Consider the following 15,936-nt stretch of genomic DNA (forward strand, 5'->3'; position numbering starts at 1 on the left):
TTTGTCATTTTCAGTCAGTGTTTTCATTTGAGGCAACTGTGAGATATGCCCATGAGTCTTGTAAGCTTTGACCTGCTACAGAAGTAAATGCAAAATAATGTAAAATGCTGCTGGTGATGAATAGCTACATCACTAAAGGAAATGAAGTTTAATTATCAGTGTGCAACTATCCCTGTCCATCCTAAAACCTGAATAAACATCATGGACACTCAACATTAATCAGCTACAGTGCACCATGTATACATGTGAAAGAGCCATTTCCCCAAGAGAGGTCTGTGTAATGTAGTTCACCAATTTGTACACAGGGTGTCACCTATGTGCTGTGATCAATATAGAATATAGGTTAAAGGTTAAAAAAAAAAAAAGTATTAGACAGCAATGGGTCAAAAGAAAACAATCTGAAACGATTAATACGTTTTACAACTCAAATTTTGATTCACTTGTCATACTTTTCTTATATCTTTTTCTGTGAAATACTGGGTGATTTGACCTCTTTCAGACGGGAAATATCTCTGGTAAAACTTCTGACAACACAAAAACGTGAATCATGACAAGTAAAATTTCAGTTATGTGCTTCTGTAATCCACATGAAGTGATAATTTAGTATGAAAAGCTTGAAAGATTTTGAGAGAATCATTTGAATTTGTTTGTTTACTCCCAGCAAATGTAAAATTTGAATGATTTTGAGATAAAAGGAGAGGACCAGCTTGCACTGGGGATAAGTAAAACAGAGGACTAATATATATGCATGTATGTATACAAAATAATAAATAATCTTGTGCTTTATTGTTAAATGTTCAGGTACAGACAGTTTAACACACACACACACAGAATTATGGAAAAAATAGAGTAAACATCCTAAAAATATTAAATAAAATCATTCAAATGATACAAAAATATATGGTGCTGATGACCTTTTCAAACTTTAATTTGTGTGGAAAGTATTTGCTCTGCATCTACCTTACTCCTATTAAAACTTTACTCATCAGTTCAAGCAAAGTCGTATAAGTGAAAGGTGATTTTTTTTTCTTCCGAAATATAGATGAAGGCTTTGTAACAACCGGATGCAGTTACTGTGACATAAAGTAATTTTATTTTCAGTTTGAAGCTGTGGCGTGAAGTCTCATTTCTGCCTCCGCCTTGTGGTAACATGCTGCCATTGCTTTAATTTAGTCTAATAATAATTTTTACAGTACACGTGTGATGACAACAGTGTCTTATATTTGCTTGAAAAATTCTATCTATTATAAAATAATCATTTGATTAACACAGGGAATTCAACACAAACAGGATTTTTCATTTCATTGCAGGTTAAGGAAGTAGCCGAGTTAAGAAGCATCTTGTAGTCCCTGAACGTCCAATGAGCTGCGATTTCCTCAGAGTCAGCCAATGGGATGCGGGTATTTTTAACGAACGCCAATCAGCGTCTGGTCCGATTGATCCGCATTTCAGGAAGTAGGACGGAGTCGCCGATCTTGCTTTCTTACCAATGATAGCACACTGACAGTGGGCTAGTTAGCTTCACTTCAGACAACTGCTGACTGACCTCCGCTCCCAAGATGGCTGGTGTTCGAGCCCTTGGTGTTCTTTCCAGATTGACAGCAAGAAGATATGCTCTCTTCACAGGTAGAAATACGTTTAGTATTTAAAACAGAGAGGATGATATTGAAAATAGTGTATTTGCCTGGTGCCGTAAAGGGGAAATTAGCCCGTTAGAGTAGCTGTTAGCCCCGAAGAATAATGTGCAGAAATGTGCGGTAGTGCATCATAAAACACGGTCGTTACCTCTTTTCAGCCCACATACACCTCAGTGAAAGTTTGCTTAACACATTTATTGAAAGTGAAACTTTTTATTACAGCGAACCAACTTAATGTAAACTTGCTATCTGTGCTAGCTAGCTGGCTGCTAGACACGTAAGTTAACGTAGTGAGGAGCGGTGCCTCCCGAAATAAAGGTTTTGTCTGCTTCCACCTTTGACTGCAAGATGTCCCTGTCACGGCAGTTTAGACGGGGTTTTTACAGCTTAAATAGGGAATTGAATACTTGTGCCATTCATTCGCCATTGTGATGGCCACAGTCTGTTTCAGCGGTAGGCGGGGAATCTAGGTGAAGGGTCATTTTCCACTGGATTGCACAGCATGGCCGAGACGATTTGAGGTCATGGCAATATTGTGTGAACGTCTCGGGTATACATGTCATGTGAATATTACACACGAAAATTTTGTTTAGATACAGTTTTATGGCTTGATATAACGCTTTTAAAATGGATGGTAACATACATTCTGATTATGATTCAATGTGCTGCAGGCTAGGTGAATTATAAAGTATGTTTAGATGATGACTGATTATGTATTGTTTACACTCATTTTTCTTTTTACAGGAACTAATTTTCGCACCTTCTCAGTAGCTCCTGCCATGCTAGGTAATTCCAATCACTGCATATTTAGATAGCATATGTTTAGAAATAGGTCAGCCTCTCAGGTGGCACAATTATTTTCTCACTGTACACTATCTTCCCTCTCTACTTTTAGCCCGTACACATGTGAACTATGAAGTCAAGGGCGATGTTGCTGTCGTACGGATCAACGACCCAAGCTCCAAGGTGTGGGCTCATTAAAAACTCAGTGTGACAATTTTCACTTCTGGAATGAAATGTGAGCCTAATGGTCATTTCTCCTTCCAGGTTAACACCCTGTCAGTACAAATGCAGAAGGAGATGGCAGAAGTAATGAATGAAGTGTGGGCCAACAATGCTGTTCAAAGTGCTGTCCTCATCTCCTCAAAGCCAGGGATGCTTCATTGCAGGAGCTGATATTAAGTGAGAACAAACCTTCTTAAATTCACTGCCTTTTTTGAAAGTGCGTCTAGCACTTCAGGCCTGTAATTATTGTACAGTATAGTTAACCCATCTCTGAATGAAATGTCAAAGAGGGTTGTCGTGTCTTGGATTTCCTGATTTCTTATTATACACTTTACTTCCATTACAGCATGATCCAGGCCTGCAACAGTGCAGAGGAGGTCACCAAACTTTCTCAGGAAGGGCAGAAGATGTTCGAGCTGATTGAAAAATCTCCAAAGCCCATCGTTGCTGCCATCAATGGCTCTTGCTTAGGAGGAGGTCTAGAGGTAAATAATAACAATTTCGGCAACCAACTACATGTTTGACTATAGTGGAATTATTTGACTAGCATGATAATAATGAGTTATCTAATGGGCTCCTTTTGCATTTCAGTTTGCCATTGCCTGCCAGTACAGAGTTGCAACAAAGAGCAAGAAGACAGTTCTTGGTACTCCTGAAGTAATGCTGGGTCTTTTACCTGGAGCTGGTGGTACACAGAGACTCCCCAAAATGGTTAGTACTAAAATTACATACTTATATTACCTCAAGTTGAAGGATATAAGTGCACTGCTGTTTCTTTCCTAGTTCTGCGTACTTTAATTTCTACATTGATATCAGAGTGTTTCGATCACAGGTGGTCTGCCTCAGGTGAAACATTTTCAGTTGAAACATTTTCATGTAAAATATTTGTAATAGTTATAGAGTGGTAAGTTGCATCAGGATAAGATCTCAAATGGCTAGGCTGTAATGCAGAATAGTCTGGTTAATGCTCATAATTGGTTTAAGATGTTAAGGAGTACCTTTAAGACCCTGCAAACAGATTATTCCCCCCTGCCCATCACGTCCAGTTTTCAATACCCCTCCCTGTCCTTCAACGTGCAGGATTATGAGTAACTACAATACAACTCATGCTCATAACTAGAAGAAAATATGGACTGTACACAGCACAACCCTCTCTTCATATTCATGATAGATCAGTTTACATATGTGTTTTTATTTTGTTGTTGTTGTTTTTTTTTTTTACCCCCAGGTTGGTCTACCCAATGCTTTCGACATGATGCTAACAGGAAGAAATATCCGAGCAGATAAAGCCAAGAAGATGGGGCTTGTCCATCAACTCGTAGACCCTCTGGGTAAAAAGCTATATTGACTCAAATATTATTTCGAAAAAGTTCTGAACTGCCTGAACATTTTGTAATCTGTGCACTTTAGTCAGCATGAGTTGGTATTATTAAAATGAATCATTTCATGAATTTGTTATTTGTGAATATGAATGTTATTATTTCTGCCTGTATTCCTAGGACCTGGGCTGAAGAGTCCAGAGGAAAGAACAATAGATTACCTCGAGGAAGTCGCCATCGAATGTGCCAGAGGAATCGTCAACAAGAAGATCCCCCTCCGGAAAGAGAAAGGCACGATGCAGAGTAAGTTGTGCTACATTTATTGAGCATTTGACTCTTTGTACTCACTTGTTTAATCATAAATAAAAATACTTGATGTTCTTTCTCCATAGAAATTCAAGACTACATTATGAGCTTTGGGTTTGTACGGAATCAAATTTACAAAACTGTCCATGGTAAAGTGATGAAGCAGAGCAAGGGACTTTATCCAGCACCCCTGAAAATCATTGAAGTAAGTGAGGTTTCCTTCTAAGCAATAACATTGTGTAGACATGTTTGGAAAAACTGGATGGTACTGGGAGAAATTAGCCTGACTTAATATTTGTAGTAAAAGAAGTGTAGCCACTAGTCTGTGTGCAAATTTACTTTATCTGTGCAGTGTGGGAAATAGTACTTACGTGATTGTTCAATTGACAGAAAAAATATAATGTGAATGATGGGTTTGGGAAATCTTGTAGTAAAGTTCCTGTCTCTTTTGTTTTCCATATCTAGTCAGAATGTTGTAGAAATTGGTTTCATATTTAACATGACTTGAAATTTTCATTTTGTTACCATTTTTCTCCTCAGTGTGTGAAGACTGGAGTAGAGCAAGGCCCTGTTGCTGGATACTTGGCTGAGTCTCAGGTAGGGTTTAGTGGCATATGTCATTGGCAAATTTAGTATTGACATTAGTACCTTGTGTAAGAGAACATCACCAGTTTCCATGTTTGTCTTAGAATTTTGGTCAGTTGGCAAGAACCTCAGAATCAGCGGCCCTGATTGGTCTCTACCACGGCCAAGTTGCGTGCAAGAAGAACCGCTTTGGAGCTCCTGAAAGAGAAGTGAAGTAAGTGTTCGTCACTTTTATGTACAGAGCTTGTGTGTGATGTGGGACAATGAACAAAGAACGGTCTTGTTAGTTCATGTTGACACTCATGTTTACACATCTACTCTGATGTTAAACGGTTATCTTGCATCTTTGCTTTGCCCTAAAGGAATCTTAGGATAAATCCACCTGTCATTTAGTATCTTGTCTGTCTTTGTTTGTTTGTTTGTTTGTACACCACCAGGAGTCTTGCCATCTTGGGAGCAGGTCTGATGGGTGCAGGTATTGCCCAGGTGACTGTGGACAAAGGAGTGCACACAATCCTGAAGGACACAACTGAGGCTGGACTGGCCAGGGGAGAGCAGCAAGTTTACAAAGGGTGAGTTCTCGGCAGATGATTTAGCATTTTACACATTTGAAGATTTGTTTTTTGTCATGGAGAACAGATTAAAGGTCCTATTTTCATGGCAGCAGAACAACCAGCTCAAACAGTGACAGTTTGGTGCTTTTAATGTGCAAACAGGTGGGAGGTTAAGTCAGATGAGGCAGCACAGAGCAAGTTGTTTGTATTTTGGTGGAATCGTGTCTTAGCTGTGTCTCAGTTCGCATATTTCCATACTTACAGTTGATATTTTGAGTACAATATTGTGCTCCCACTGAGAAGTATGGAAACGTGCTGTGCACTCTAAGTACCAGGGACACTTATCACCCATAAGGGCTGCCATTTTGGCTATGTAGAAGAAGGTGAGAAATCACCAGTGTATTTACAAACTTGTGAAAACGGTGGCCAGAGGGCACACACAGGAAAGTAAAACATTTAACTTTTTTTTTTTTTAGTCAAATGAGCAAAGCAGCCTGCAGATATTTTCTGTAGTTAGCGTAGAATGACTGTGTTTGTCTCGAGACAACACGATCCTGTCAAAATTCACACACTACACCAGTGATTATACTGTGTACACAGTGTACTGACTGAAGTATTTAAGAAACAGCAATTGACTTTCTGGCTGAGAATAGGCGTCTGTTTAGCACAGGGTCAATTTGCTCTCACTTTGGTTATTTTATCAAGAGCATGCTAAATACACGTAGCAAATGTAAATCAACCATTTTAACTAATTACTAATTTATTGTGTTTAAGGCAGGAACATTGGTAAATCAGTCTTCTCTTCCATTATCTGACATCAGTATGATTTCTTGAAGAAGCCTCTTTCCATTTGTTTAGTTGTTGTTGTTATGTTTCACTGTGATTGCCACTGCATATTTCTCTCTAAATATGGTACTTAAAAATGTGTGTATGTGTATGCTGATTAATGATTTGAATTTTGTTTCTAACAAGGCTCAATGACAAGACCAAAAAAAAGAACATCACGTCATTTCAGAGAGACTCCATACTCTCCAACTTGACTGGCCAGCTAGACTACAGTGGCTTTGAAAAGGCAGACATGGTTATTGAGGCTGTGTTTGAAGACATTAACATCAAGCATGCAGTCGTGAAGGAGGTGGAAGCTGTAAGTGTAACTGAAGAGAGACTTAGTAAGCCTCTGTTAGGAGGAAAATATACTCATTATAGTTTCATAGTTAAGTGACTTTGAGCTCAAACATTTGCCTGCAGATGGTCCCCCCTCACTGCATATTTGCCAGCAATACATCTGCTCTGCCCATCAAGGATATTGCTGCTGCCAGCAAGAGACCAGACAAGGTTTGTGCCTCAGGAGGCTTGTAATTGTAAACCTTTGTTTACCTCTAAATTAAAAAGAAGCAATTTTGCTGAATAATCTCTCTGTGTCCTTAGGTAATTGGAATGCACTACTTCTCTCCAGTCGATAAGATGCAGCTCCTCGAGATTATAACCACTGATAAGACGTCGAAGGACACAACTGCCTCTGCTGTGGCAGTCGGACTGAAGCAGGGTAAAGTCATCATAGTTGTTGGGGTAAGTTTTAGTGTCATGATTTGTTTTTTCCTGTGTTGTTACAGACCAATGAATACTTTGGAACACCTTTAAATCCTTCATTAAATATTCAACAAATGACCAATAAAGTTGTAAGTGCCTGAAGGTGATGCAGCAAAAATGTGAATCACAGCCGTAGCTTAAAATAATCACCACCATGATTCGTGTGTGGATACATTCTTATTGTAACATTATTTCTCTGCAATAATAAATTACACACGTCTTTTCAGGATGGACCTGGATTCTATACAACAAGGTGTTTGGCTCCAATGTTGGCTGAAGCTGTACGAGTACTTCAGGTTAGTAGTATTACTATTTGTTATGTACCAACACTTTAACAAAGCATATTTATTGCTTTAGGATAGCTGTTAAACATGCCGAACATCCAGTATTAATTTATCCATGTGCATTTACAGGAAGGGGTTGACCCCAAGAAGTTAGATGGCCTCACCACCAGCTTTGGGTTCCCTGTGGGTGCAGCCACCCTGGCTGATGAAGTTGGTATTGATGTAGCTGCCCATGTGGCAGAGGATCTTGGCAAAGCCTTCGGCTCTCGCTTTGGTGGTGGAAATGTGGAGGTTCTGAAGACCATGGTGGACTTGGGATTTAAGGGTATGGGTGTTCACATTCAAGGATTTTGTCTTACTTTTGGTTCAAGTACTGCACTGTTAATTAAATGTAAGCATGTATTGTATAAGTATTTAATTGATTTTATTTCCCTTCAAGGCCGCAAATCAGGAAAGGGTTGCTACGTCTACCAGCCAGGACTCAAAGTCAGAGAGGTCAACCCAGAAATTGGAGATATCCTTGAGAAATACAGGCTGACACCAAATCCTGCTGTGTGAGTTGACAACAACTGCAGAAGTGACAACGCAGCAGTTTTAAGTCCCAATATTTACCTTGTCTTACACAAAATAGATATTGTTCAGCGAGTCCTACAGTACATGCTGTTAACTTTTAATTTTGCCAGTTGTTACTAGTTTTTACTTTTAATATATTACATTATTTAAATTTGTTTAACCATTGAAATACTCTGTTCTTACTTGTGAATGTTTTTACAGTTCATCAGACTCTGATGTGCAGTACAGGCTCGTCTCTCGATTTGTCAACGAGGCCGTGCTGTGTTTGCAGGAGGGTATTTTGAACAGCCCTCTGGAAGGAGACATTGGGGCTGTGTTTGGGCTGGGATTCCCTCCCTGCCTTGGAGGTCAGATTTCAACCTTAGTCATGGTCATCTGAGCAGCTTATGCTCAGTGTCTGTATACTCTCAGTGAAAAGAGCATTATTTCCCTAAAGGGCCTCCTTTTGTTTATGTTTCAGATGAATTTGACAGCCCAGGAGTTTATTCTAACTAATCTAATATATCTTACTGCTTCCAGGACCTTTCCGTTTTGTGGACAGCTTTGGTGCTGACAAACTGGTGGAGAAGATGAGGACGTATGAAGCTATCTATGGAAATCAGTTCACACCATGCCAGCTCCTACTGGATCATGCAAAGGATTCTAGCAAGAAATTTCACAAGTGACCGAATCACCACGTGTGCCAGTAGCTCATAATAACACTCTCGCCTCCCACTAGGATGTGCCTAACATTTATATCCTGAGTGGAGGCAAGCATACTGAAAATACACTCAGTTGTCAGTTTATTAGGTACACCTAGCTAAAACTGGTGTCCTGCAATTTGTGCTACATGAAGGTTATAGTGATTAGTGTTTGTTGAAACAGTTTCAGCTGTATGATCATTTTGAAGGCTGCAGATTGTGCTACTTTATTACATTAACATAGAGGTGTCTGTCAGTTGATATAAATGGGATTCACAAAAGCCTCCAAAGTGATCATACAGATGAATCAGTACCTTCTTTAGAAGAGGTACAGAAAAAATCACTGTAACCTTCATGAAGGAAGCATTCATTGCACAACTTGTATTACAGCATTAGTTTTAACCAAGTCTACCTAATAAACTGTCAACTAACTGTATATTATCAGCAAAAATTGATGAGTTTTTTTTATTGTACTTTAACATTATTGATCTACTTGATGGTGTATAGATTAAGGAGCATTTGAAGCCTGATTATTCACACAGTGCATATGTAAAGGCAGAGGCAAAAAGAATACAATTAAAATATTTTCCAACTCGCAGATTTTTCATTCTTGGTGAATGTATAGCAGTATGCTTCAGCAAGTGTCTTTCTTTTTTGTACATTAAAGATTTCCTGGCCTGGTTTGAACGGTGATGTAAATGTGCTGCTTGAATAAAAAAAAAAAAATTTGTTATTGAATCAAACTTGTTTTATTTTCCTCTCTAGGTGCGTTCACGTGCTAGTTAGAGGGTAATTTATCACGATTACAGAATTAGACCGTAGCTATGGACGATGAGAAGATTTGCTCAAATTCAATTCGTCGCGCAGGTCACATGTCTGTTTTCTATTGTCCGCAGAGCAGGGTGTGTACCGCGGGGAGGGAGGCTGTGTGGGCTGGGCCGGGGCTGGCTGGCTGGCTGGGTGTTTTTCCCTTCAGCAGCATCCTTTAAATATCTTGTGACATCGCATCCTTTCCGAAAGATGCTCAGGGCGGAGGAGACGCTGCTTCATCCGGATGATAAACGCAGCTCCGACTGGCTCACATGAGGTGTGACTGACGCTCTCTGCTGCACCTGTATGGAGAAAGGAAAGGCGCAAAATGTGTGTATGGCCACCGCCCGAGATGACGGCTTTTTAACGTGGTGAGGATAGTGGTGCTTTTTGAAAAATTTTAACCAAAATGTCTAAAACCAAACATTGCGAGGCGGTCAGGGTGGTGGTCCGCTGCCGGCCGTTCAGCAAGAGAGAGAGAGCGGAGTGTGAAAACATTTTGGAGATTGATGACAAACTGGGACAGATCACCATCAGGAACCCGAAGGCACCACCTGATGAGCCGATGAAAGTATTCACGTTTGATTCCGTGTATGGCTGGGATTCAAAACAAAGCGACATTTATGATGATGCGGTGAGACCTCTCGTGGAGTCCGTGCTGCAAGGCTTCAACGGGACTATATTTGCCTACGGGCAAACCGGGACAGGTAAGACACACACCATGCAAGGGATTACAAACGACCCAGAGAGGAGAGGGGTCATACCGAATTCATTTCAGCACATTTTCACACAAATATCCAGAACTCAGAATCAGAAATACCTGGTGAGGTCATCATACCTTGAGATCTACCAGGAGGAAATCAGAGATCTGCTGTGCAAAAACAACAACAAGAAGCTGGAGCTTAAAGAAAATCCAGACTTTGGGGTTTATGTGAAAGACTTGTCTGCTGTGGTGACTAAGAACGCCACTGAAATCGAGCATGTGATGAACATGGGCAACCAGTCCCGGTCTGTGGGGTTCACCAACATGAACGAACGCAGCTCTCGGTCTCATGCGATTTTTGTCATAACTGTGGAGTGCAGCGAAGTGGGGCCAGATGGCGAGGACCACATCCGAGTTGGGAAGCTGAACATGGTCGACCTGGCTGGCAGCGAGCGCCAGAGCAAGACAGGTGCCAAAGGGAAGAGGCTGAAGGAGGCGGCCAAGATCAACCTGTCTCTCTCAGCGCTGGGGAATGTCATCTCAGCTTTGGTGGATGGGAAGAGCACCCACATCCCGTACAGAGACTCCAAACTGACCCGCTTACTCCAGGACTCACTGGGTGGCAACGCAAAGACTGTCATGATAGCTACAGTGGGGCCTTCGCACAAGAACTTTGAAGAATCCCTGGCCACGCTCAGGTACGCCAGCAGGGCCAAGAACATAAAGAACAAACCTCGGATTAACGAGGACCCTAAAGATGCCCTGCTGAGGGAGTTTCAGGAGGAGATTGCACGCTTGAAATCCCAGCTGGAGGAGCAAGGGATGCTTGCAAAGGAGAGGAGGAGGAGAAGGAACAGTAAAAGACTGAGTAAAAGCATGGCTGGGATGGAAGAGGACATCTTTAAAGAGAGCCTCACTGAGGTTTGGAAGGCAGTTCAGGAGGAATCAGAGGTGAAACACTACACGAAAGAGGGAAGCGATGTCCCCAAGAGTCTGACCTGGCAGGGAAGCAGTGAGAAGTTAAAGCCCCTGAATGAGCACAGGAAAAGTATGGAGGACATGCAGTGGGATCAGGATGCTTTGGAGAAGATCATAGAGAAATATAAGGTACTGGTGAAGATCATGCACCTTGTTATTAAACAGCCCAGCGTCTGATAAATGCGACGCTGGTGGAACAAAAGAAATTTGCATAAATAATTTATTGTATGTCTTTGTTCACAGACGATGGAGAGCAAACTGTTAGTGGGAGGGAAGACTATAATTGATCACACCAATGAACAACAAAAAATGCTGGAGCTGAAGAGACAAGAGATTGCAGAACAGGTAATTTGTAGTTCACAAAAACAATAACAATTAAAGTACTTTTTAATATGTTTTTGACCATTTATTAAAGAAATATTAATATTTATAATTTAAGTATAATTGCAGGTTGTCTGAGTACACAGAGATGTTTGGAACCTGACCTGACTCCATTTTTAAAGGGCACAACTTTAATTGAGCTGAATGTTTGTGTTTGATTTGCAGATAAGACGTGAGAGAGAGATCCAGCAGCAGATGATGCTGCAGGATGAGGAGACCTTAGAAATGAAAGAAACATTCTCCTCCCTGCAGCAGGAGGTGGAACTAAAGACAAAGAAGCTGAAGAGGGTAAGATGACTCAACCGCTGATGTGCTCCAATGTCATTATCACAAAAGCAGTTAACTATTATTCAATCAGTTAATCTTATTTGCAAAATAAGGATCCTTTCTCCAAGAAGACATCACCAGGAGAGGTAGCACTTATGAGTGCAGGTTTCTCTGGACAAAGCTCTTACGTTCTGGTGTTTAGGAATAATTAAATTTCCCATTTCTGGTTGGTACAAAACATATTTCCACTTGTGTTTTTATTACAGCTCCACACTGATTCAATATTGTCTGCTACAGCTTCTGGTTGCACTAGTAATTAATATGTCTCTGCTCTGTACAGTTGTATAACAAACTACAGTTTGTGAAGGGGGAGATAAGAGATGTCATTGATGAACACGTCATAACCAGACAGGAGCTCGAACAGACGCAGCATGAGCTCACCAGAGAACTCAAGTACAAGTAAGTGCACCACCCACATTAATACACACACACACACATACACACACAGATACATGATGTTATGTCCTCTGCACATACTCATGCTCACATCCTGGTGTTAGTAGGTAGATTTTATTTTAGATATGTCGATGACTTGCACAATAGTAGAATGTCTCTGTATTCTTTACTGCATTAGTGACATATGGTAACATATTGAATAGCAAACCTTAAAACTTCAAATGCAATCAACGCACACTAAACATATAATTCATGTAATGGTTACAAAAAATAACATATTTAATGTGGCCTTCTTCTGTATTCACAGTGACCAGGTTATATAAGCCTGCTTGTTTGTGTCCAAGATTATATACAGTAAATCACATTGTGACACAGTATACAAGCATATTAGTATTAAAAGCATTTAAACTTTTTAACCTATGTCTACAGAACACTGAAATATTTTTTAAAAAATCAAGAGACACAACTACAAGTATATGAGAGGTTTCTGCCTCATCAGAAGGGAGAGATCTATGTATATTCCATCTAATGTTATTTAATAATGTGTGTAATTCCTTCAGATTTTTTTCTTTTTTTCCCTTGTGGTATTAATAAAATACAATGGGTGACCTCAGCTGACACACACTTGTATTGCATATTGCAGATATCTCTTAATTGAGAATTTTATACCTCCTGAGGAAAAGAACAAGATTATGAACAGGCTCCACTTTGACAGTGAGGAGGATCAGTGGAGACTCCAGCCAGGTCATTCCATCAGAAAGGTCAGTGAATTAATTCCTCAGTGCTCAGAGAGAAAAAATATCCTGAAAACCAACTGTAAACCAGCACTCATAATGTAATGCAGCTGTATGATATACTGTATTTTGTAAAGCTTGCAAATGTTGTTTCATTACAACTGGACAAACATTCACTCTGCTGTAGCTGTTATAGTTCTTTTGACCTCTATATATCACACCTGAATGCACCTGCATATTCCTTCTCTAAGAGCTGTCAGCTGTCAACTTCCTCTGAAACATAGGAAATCAGTAAAAGTATAACACTCACTGAAAGAAAGTGTGCATGGCAAAAAATAAACTCACCAGTCGACCTTCAGTAAAAGTCACAAACAGACGACACAACAGAGTTTACGTTTGTAGAATCTTTATGTGATTATACCATCTGTCAAATTGCTCGAATGCCAAAAAGTTTTTATTACTGTGAGATGCTACCACCAGGGGACGGCAAAGTCTGAATTTTTCCAACCCACAGGAGCCTCACATTATCAGACTCTAACCTTACATGCATAGATAATTTATGTATTCTGCCTTTCCAAGAAACAGATATATTTTAATACAAAGGAAACCAGATACTCTGGCCTCCTTGATTCTTTCTCTGAAACAGCTGAGTGGAACAAGGCACAAGGAAGATAATCGGAGTGATTTTTCTGGTGGGAGCTGATCATTTGATCGTATATGCAGCTTTTGGGGTTCCAGAAGTTTTTCTTCTTAACTGCCAAACAAAGTCTAAGTGTATTTAACTGAGTCCAAATCTTTTCCTCTCCTATGTGTTTATCCCAGTGTACCCACTCAGGTCAAGAGAAGGCCTCTCTCGGCTGTGGGATACAAGAGGCCAATCAGCCAATATGCACAGATGGCTGTTGCCACGGCAACTGGGGCCCCATCTAGATACCAGGTCAGCGCTCGGACATTCACGGGAACAGTTGGGGAAAAGTACAGCAGAGGGAGAGAGAGATGTGAAGTATTGGTCTGTATTTGCATGTTCAAAGACACCTTCTTTGCTGGAGGATGTGAAGATGGTTGTAGTCATGGTAACCATTCACTGCTTAAACTGTTGCATCTTTTGCTTGTGAATAATCAGTGTTAATGTCACAAAGCAGATACTGTAAATTCATAAAGGCAGCAGTCAGATAATAGCAGGGGATGCATAAAGTCCTACCTGTACTATATGGGTTAATTTAATAACATAATAATTATAAGCCATTTTAGCATAATCTGCATTTACAGAAAACCGATGTAACCAAAAATTAACATAGCAAGTAGGAGCAAAGTAGAAAACATGGAGGCATCTAACAAAAAAAATGCATGCAAATGTAGATGTGTTTTAAAACTGCAACTTTACTGTCATCTCTTCTCACAGGCTGAAAATATAATGCTGTTGGAGTTAGATATGTCTCCACCAACCATGTTCACCTTGAACCTTAACGGGGCTCACCTGGAGAGGGCCTTCTCTCCGGGGCTGGTGCGGGATCTTCCAGTGAATATTAGAGAGAGGGCAGGTTCATCATCCCGGGTCAGGAAATCCCAGTCCTGGTGAGAGAACAGCTGAGAAAGGCAGATGTTTTACATGCACACAGATGCTGAAGGTTCCCTTTTTTAAGTGCATTAACTCAGGATAAAACTGAAACTAAAAAACTAAAATTGAGAATTGTATGAAGTTTTCAAGTCATATTAACTTCCAGGGTCAGGTAAATTGTAGTTTCTGAAACATCAGTCATAAGAATGTTTTAATGGTGTCAGTTAAAGGGACGCTGTCTTTTTTTATCTTGTAAATATTTTGAAATTAAATATTTTTGAATTAAATTTAAATTTATCAGTGAGTTTTAAGTTCTACACATGTATTTTTACACATTTTCTTCTTCTTTAACTGCAAACCTAATATACATTTCTCTTGACCAGTTCCCCCCAAAATATCAGTGGTTTTTTTATGCAAATCCACTGTTGTGGACTTCAATGCCACAGCTATCAGCAACTAGTGAAATCCTGTAGATACATTAGGTCATTTTGTGATGTGGTACCCCAACAAAAATCAAATATATGTAATATATTTAATAATAAATCAATCTGTTTTTTATGGTGTGTAGGTATCAGGCACCACAAGCAGCATCTGTCACATCATCGTCATCCTCCACCACTCTGACATCAGGATCTCAGAGCTCCTCTCCCTCTCACAGACAGAGACCATCCTCTGCTGCCTATCTTCCACTGGGAGGTCCAGTTCAGACAAGCCCCTGATATGTGTTGATAGACCTGTATTGTAGGACTTGCCTTAGTTCAAAGGTGGCACCAAGTACTGAGGACTCGCTAAAGGGGTGTTTTGGAGAGGTGGGGGGAAATGTTATGCCTTGATTTTACATTTATTCCATACTTTTCTTTCTCTATTTTTGAGTAAGAATTGCTTTAGTAAGCATGTATTCGGCTTAACCAGAAAGACGAGCATCCTCCGTTCATTTCCAAAGAATGTCTGTCATGTGAATGCAGTGGAGAATCTGTGGAGCTTTTTCAGCTGATCTTGCCCCGTTTGCTGGCTTTTTCCTACTGTTGCCTAAACCATGTAGTTTCTCTTGGCTCACACTGGCCTACCCAAATAGCACAGCTAAAACATGCAGGTTTGACATACAGTAAACTGTTTTAGGGATCTTTTCAGACCATTATTTTTTATTTTTGTTTTGGTTAATGAATTATTTACCAACAGCAACATCTAAGTCTACGTTTTTCTTTATATAAAAGTGGTCTTTGCCTGAACGCTGGGGGGTGACTGCAGAACTGGGGGCCACCCTTGTTTAACCTCTATGCTTGATGAATTGTTGCTTGAATTAGTAGCTAATGTAATTGTGAGCCAAAAAAAATGTGAAGAAAGCTTCCAGTGCTCTCTTGATTAGCTGCCTTATTTTTTCATAGTTGTGAAATCGTGCAAAGTCCATTTGCTTACACATGGAAATAAACAGACTGAAATGATCTTGAGCTGCCTACAGTATTTTTGACGAGAGCTGCGGTTTAGCTGCAGATTTTCCTGTGATCCCGGTCATAAT

The 15,936-nt window shown here is 40.1% G+C and overlaps 2 protein-coding genes across 2 annotated transcripts; both read left to right on the forward strand.

Moving 5' to 3' along the window:
* Positions 1-1,460: 1,460 nt before the first annotated feature.
* On the forward strand, positions 1,461-9,266 carry hadhab (hydroxyacyl-CoA dehydrogenase trifunctional multienzyme complex subunit alpha b). Its single transcript, XM_018663461.2, is given in 21 exon segments — positions 1,461-1,626; positions 2,382-2,423; positions 2,533-2,603; positions 2,685-2,789; positions 2,791-2,819; positions 2,989-3,127; positions 3,234-3,353; positions 3,871-3,973; positions 4,142-4,264; positions 4,354-4,472; positions 4,808-4,864; positions 4,957-5,066; positions 5,290-5,424; positions 6,379-6,550; positions 6,655-6,741; positions 6,835-6,975; positions 7,224-7,292; positions 7,410-7,605; positions 7,720-7,834; positions 8,055-8,200; positions 8,373-9,266. Coding segments are annotated over 21 exon segments (2,292 nt in total). The 5' UTR covers positions 1,461-1,559; the 3' UTR covers positions 8,519-9,266.
* Positions 9,267-9,402: 136 nt separating this feature from the next.
* On the forward strand, positions 9,403-15,862 carry LOC108874896 (kinesin-like protein KIF3B). Its single transcript, XM_018663449.2, is given in 9 exon segments — positions 9,403-11,153; positions 11,268-11,369; positions 11,571-11,693; positions 12,013-12,131; positions 12,772-12,871; positions 12,873-12,889; positions 13,685-13,799; positions 14,265-14,437; positions 14,989-15,862. Coding segments are annotated over 9 exon segments (2,301 nt in total). The 5' UTR covers positions 9,403-9,752; the 3' UTR covers positions 15,140-15,862.
* The last annotated feature ends 74 nt before the right edge of the window (positions 15,863-15,936 follow it).

Source organism: Lates calcarifer, linkage group LG19, assembly GCF_001640805.2.
Source record: "Lates calcarifer isolate ASB-BC8 linkage group LG19, TLL_Latcal_v3, whole genome shotgun sequence".
Classification (NCBI taxonomy): Eukaryota; Metazoa; Chordata; class Actinopteri; family Centropomidae; genus Lates; species Lates calcarifer.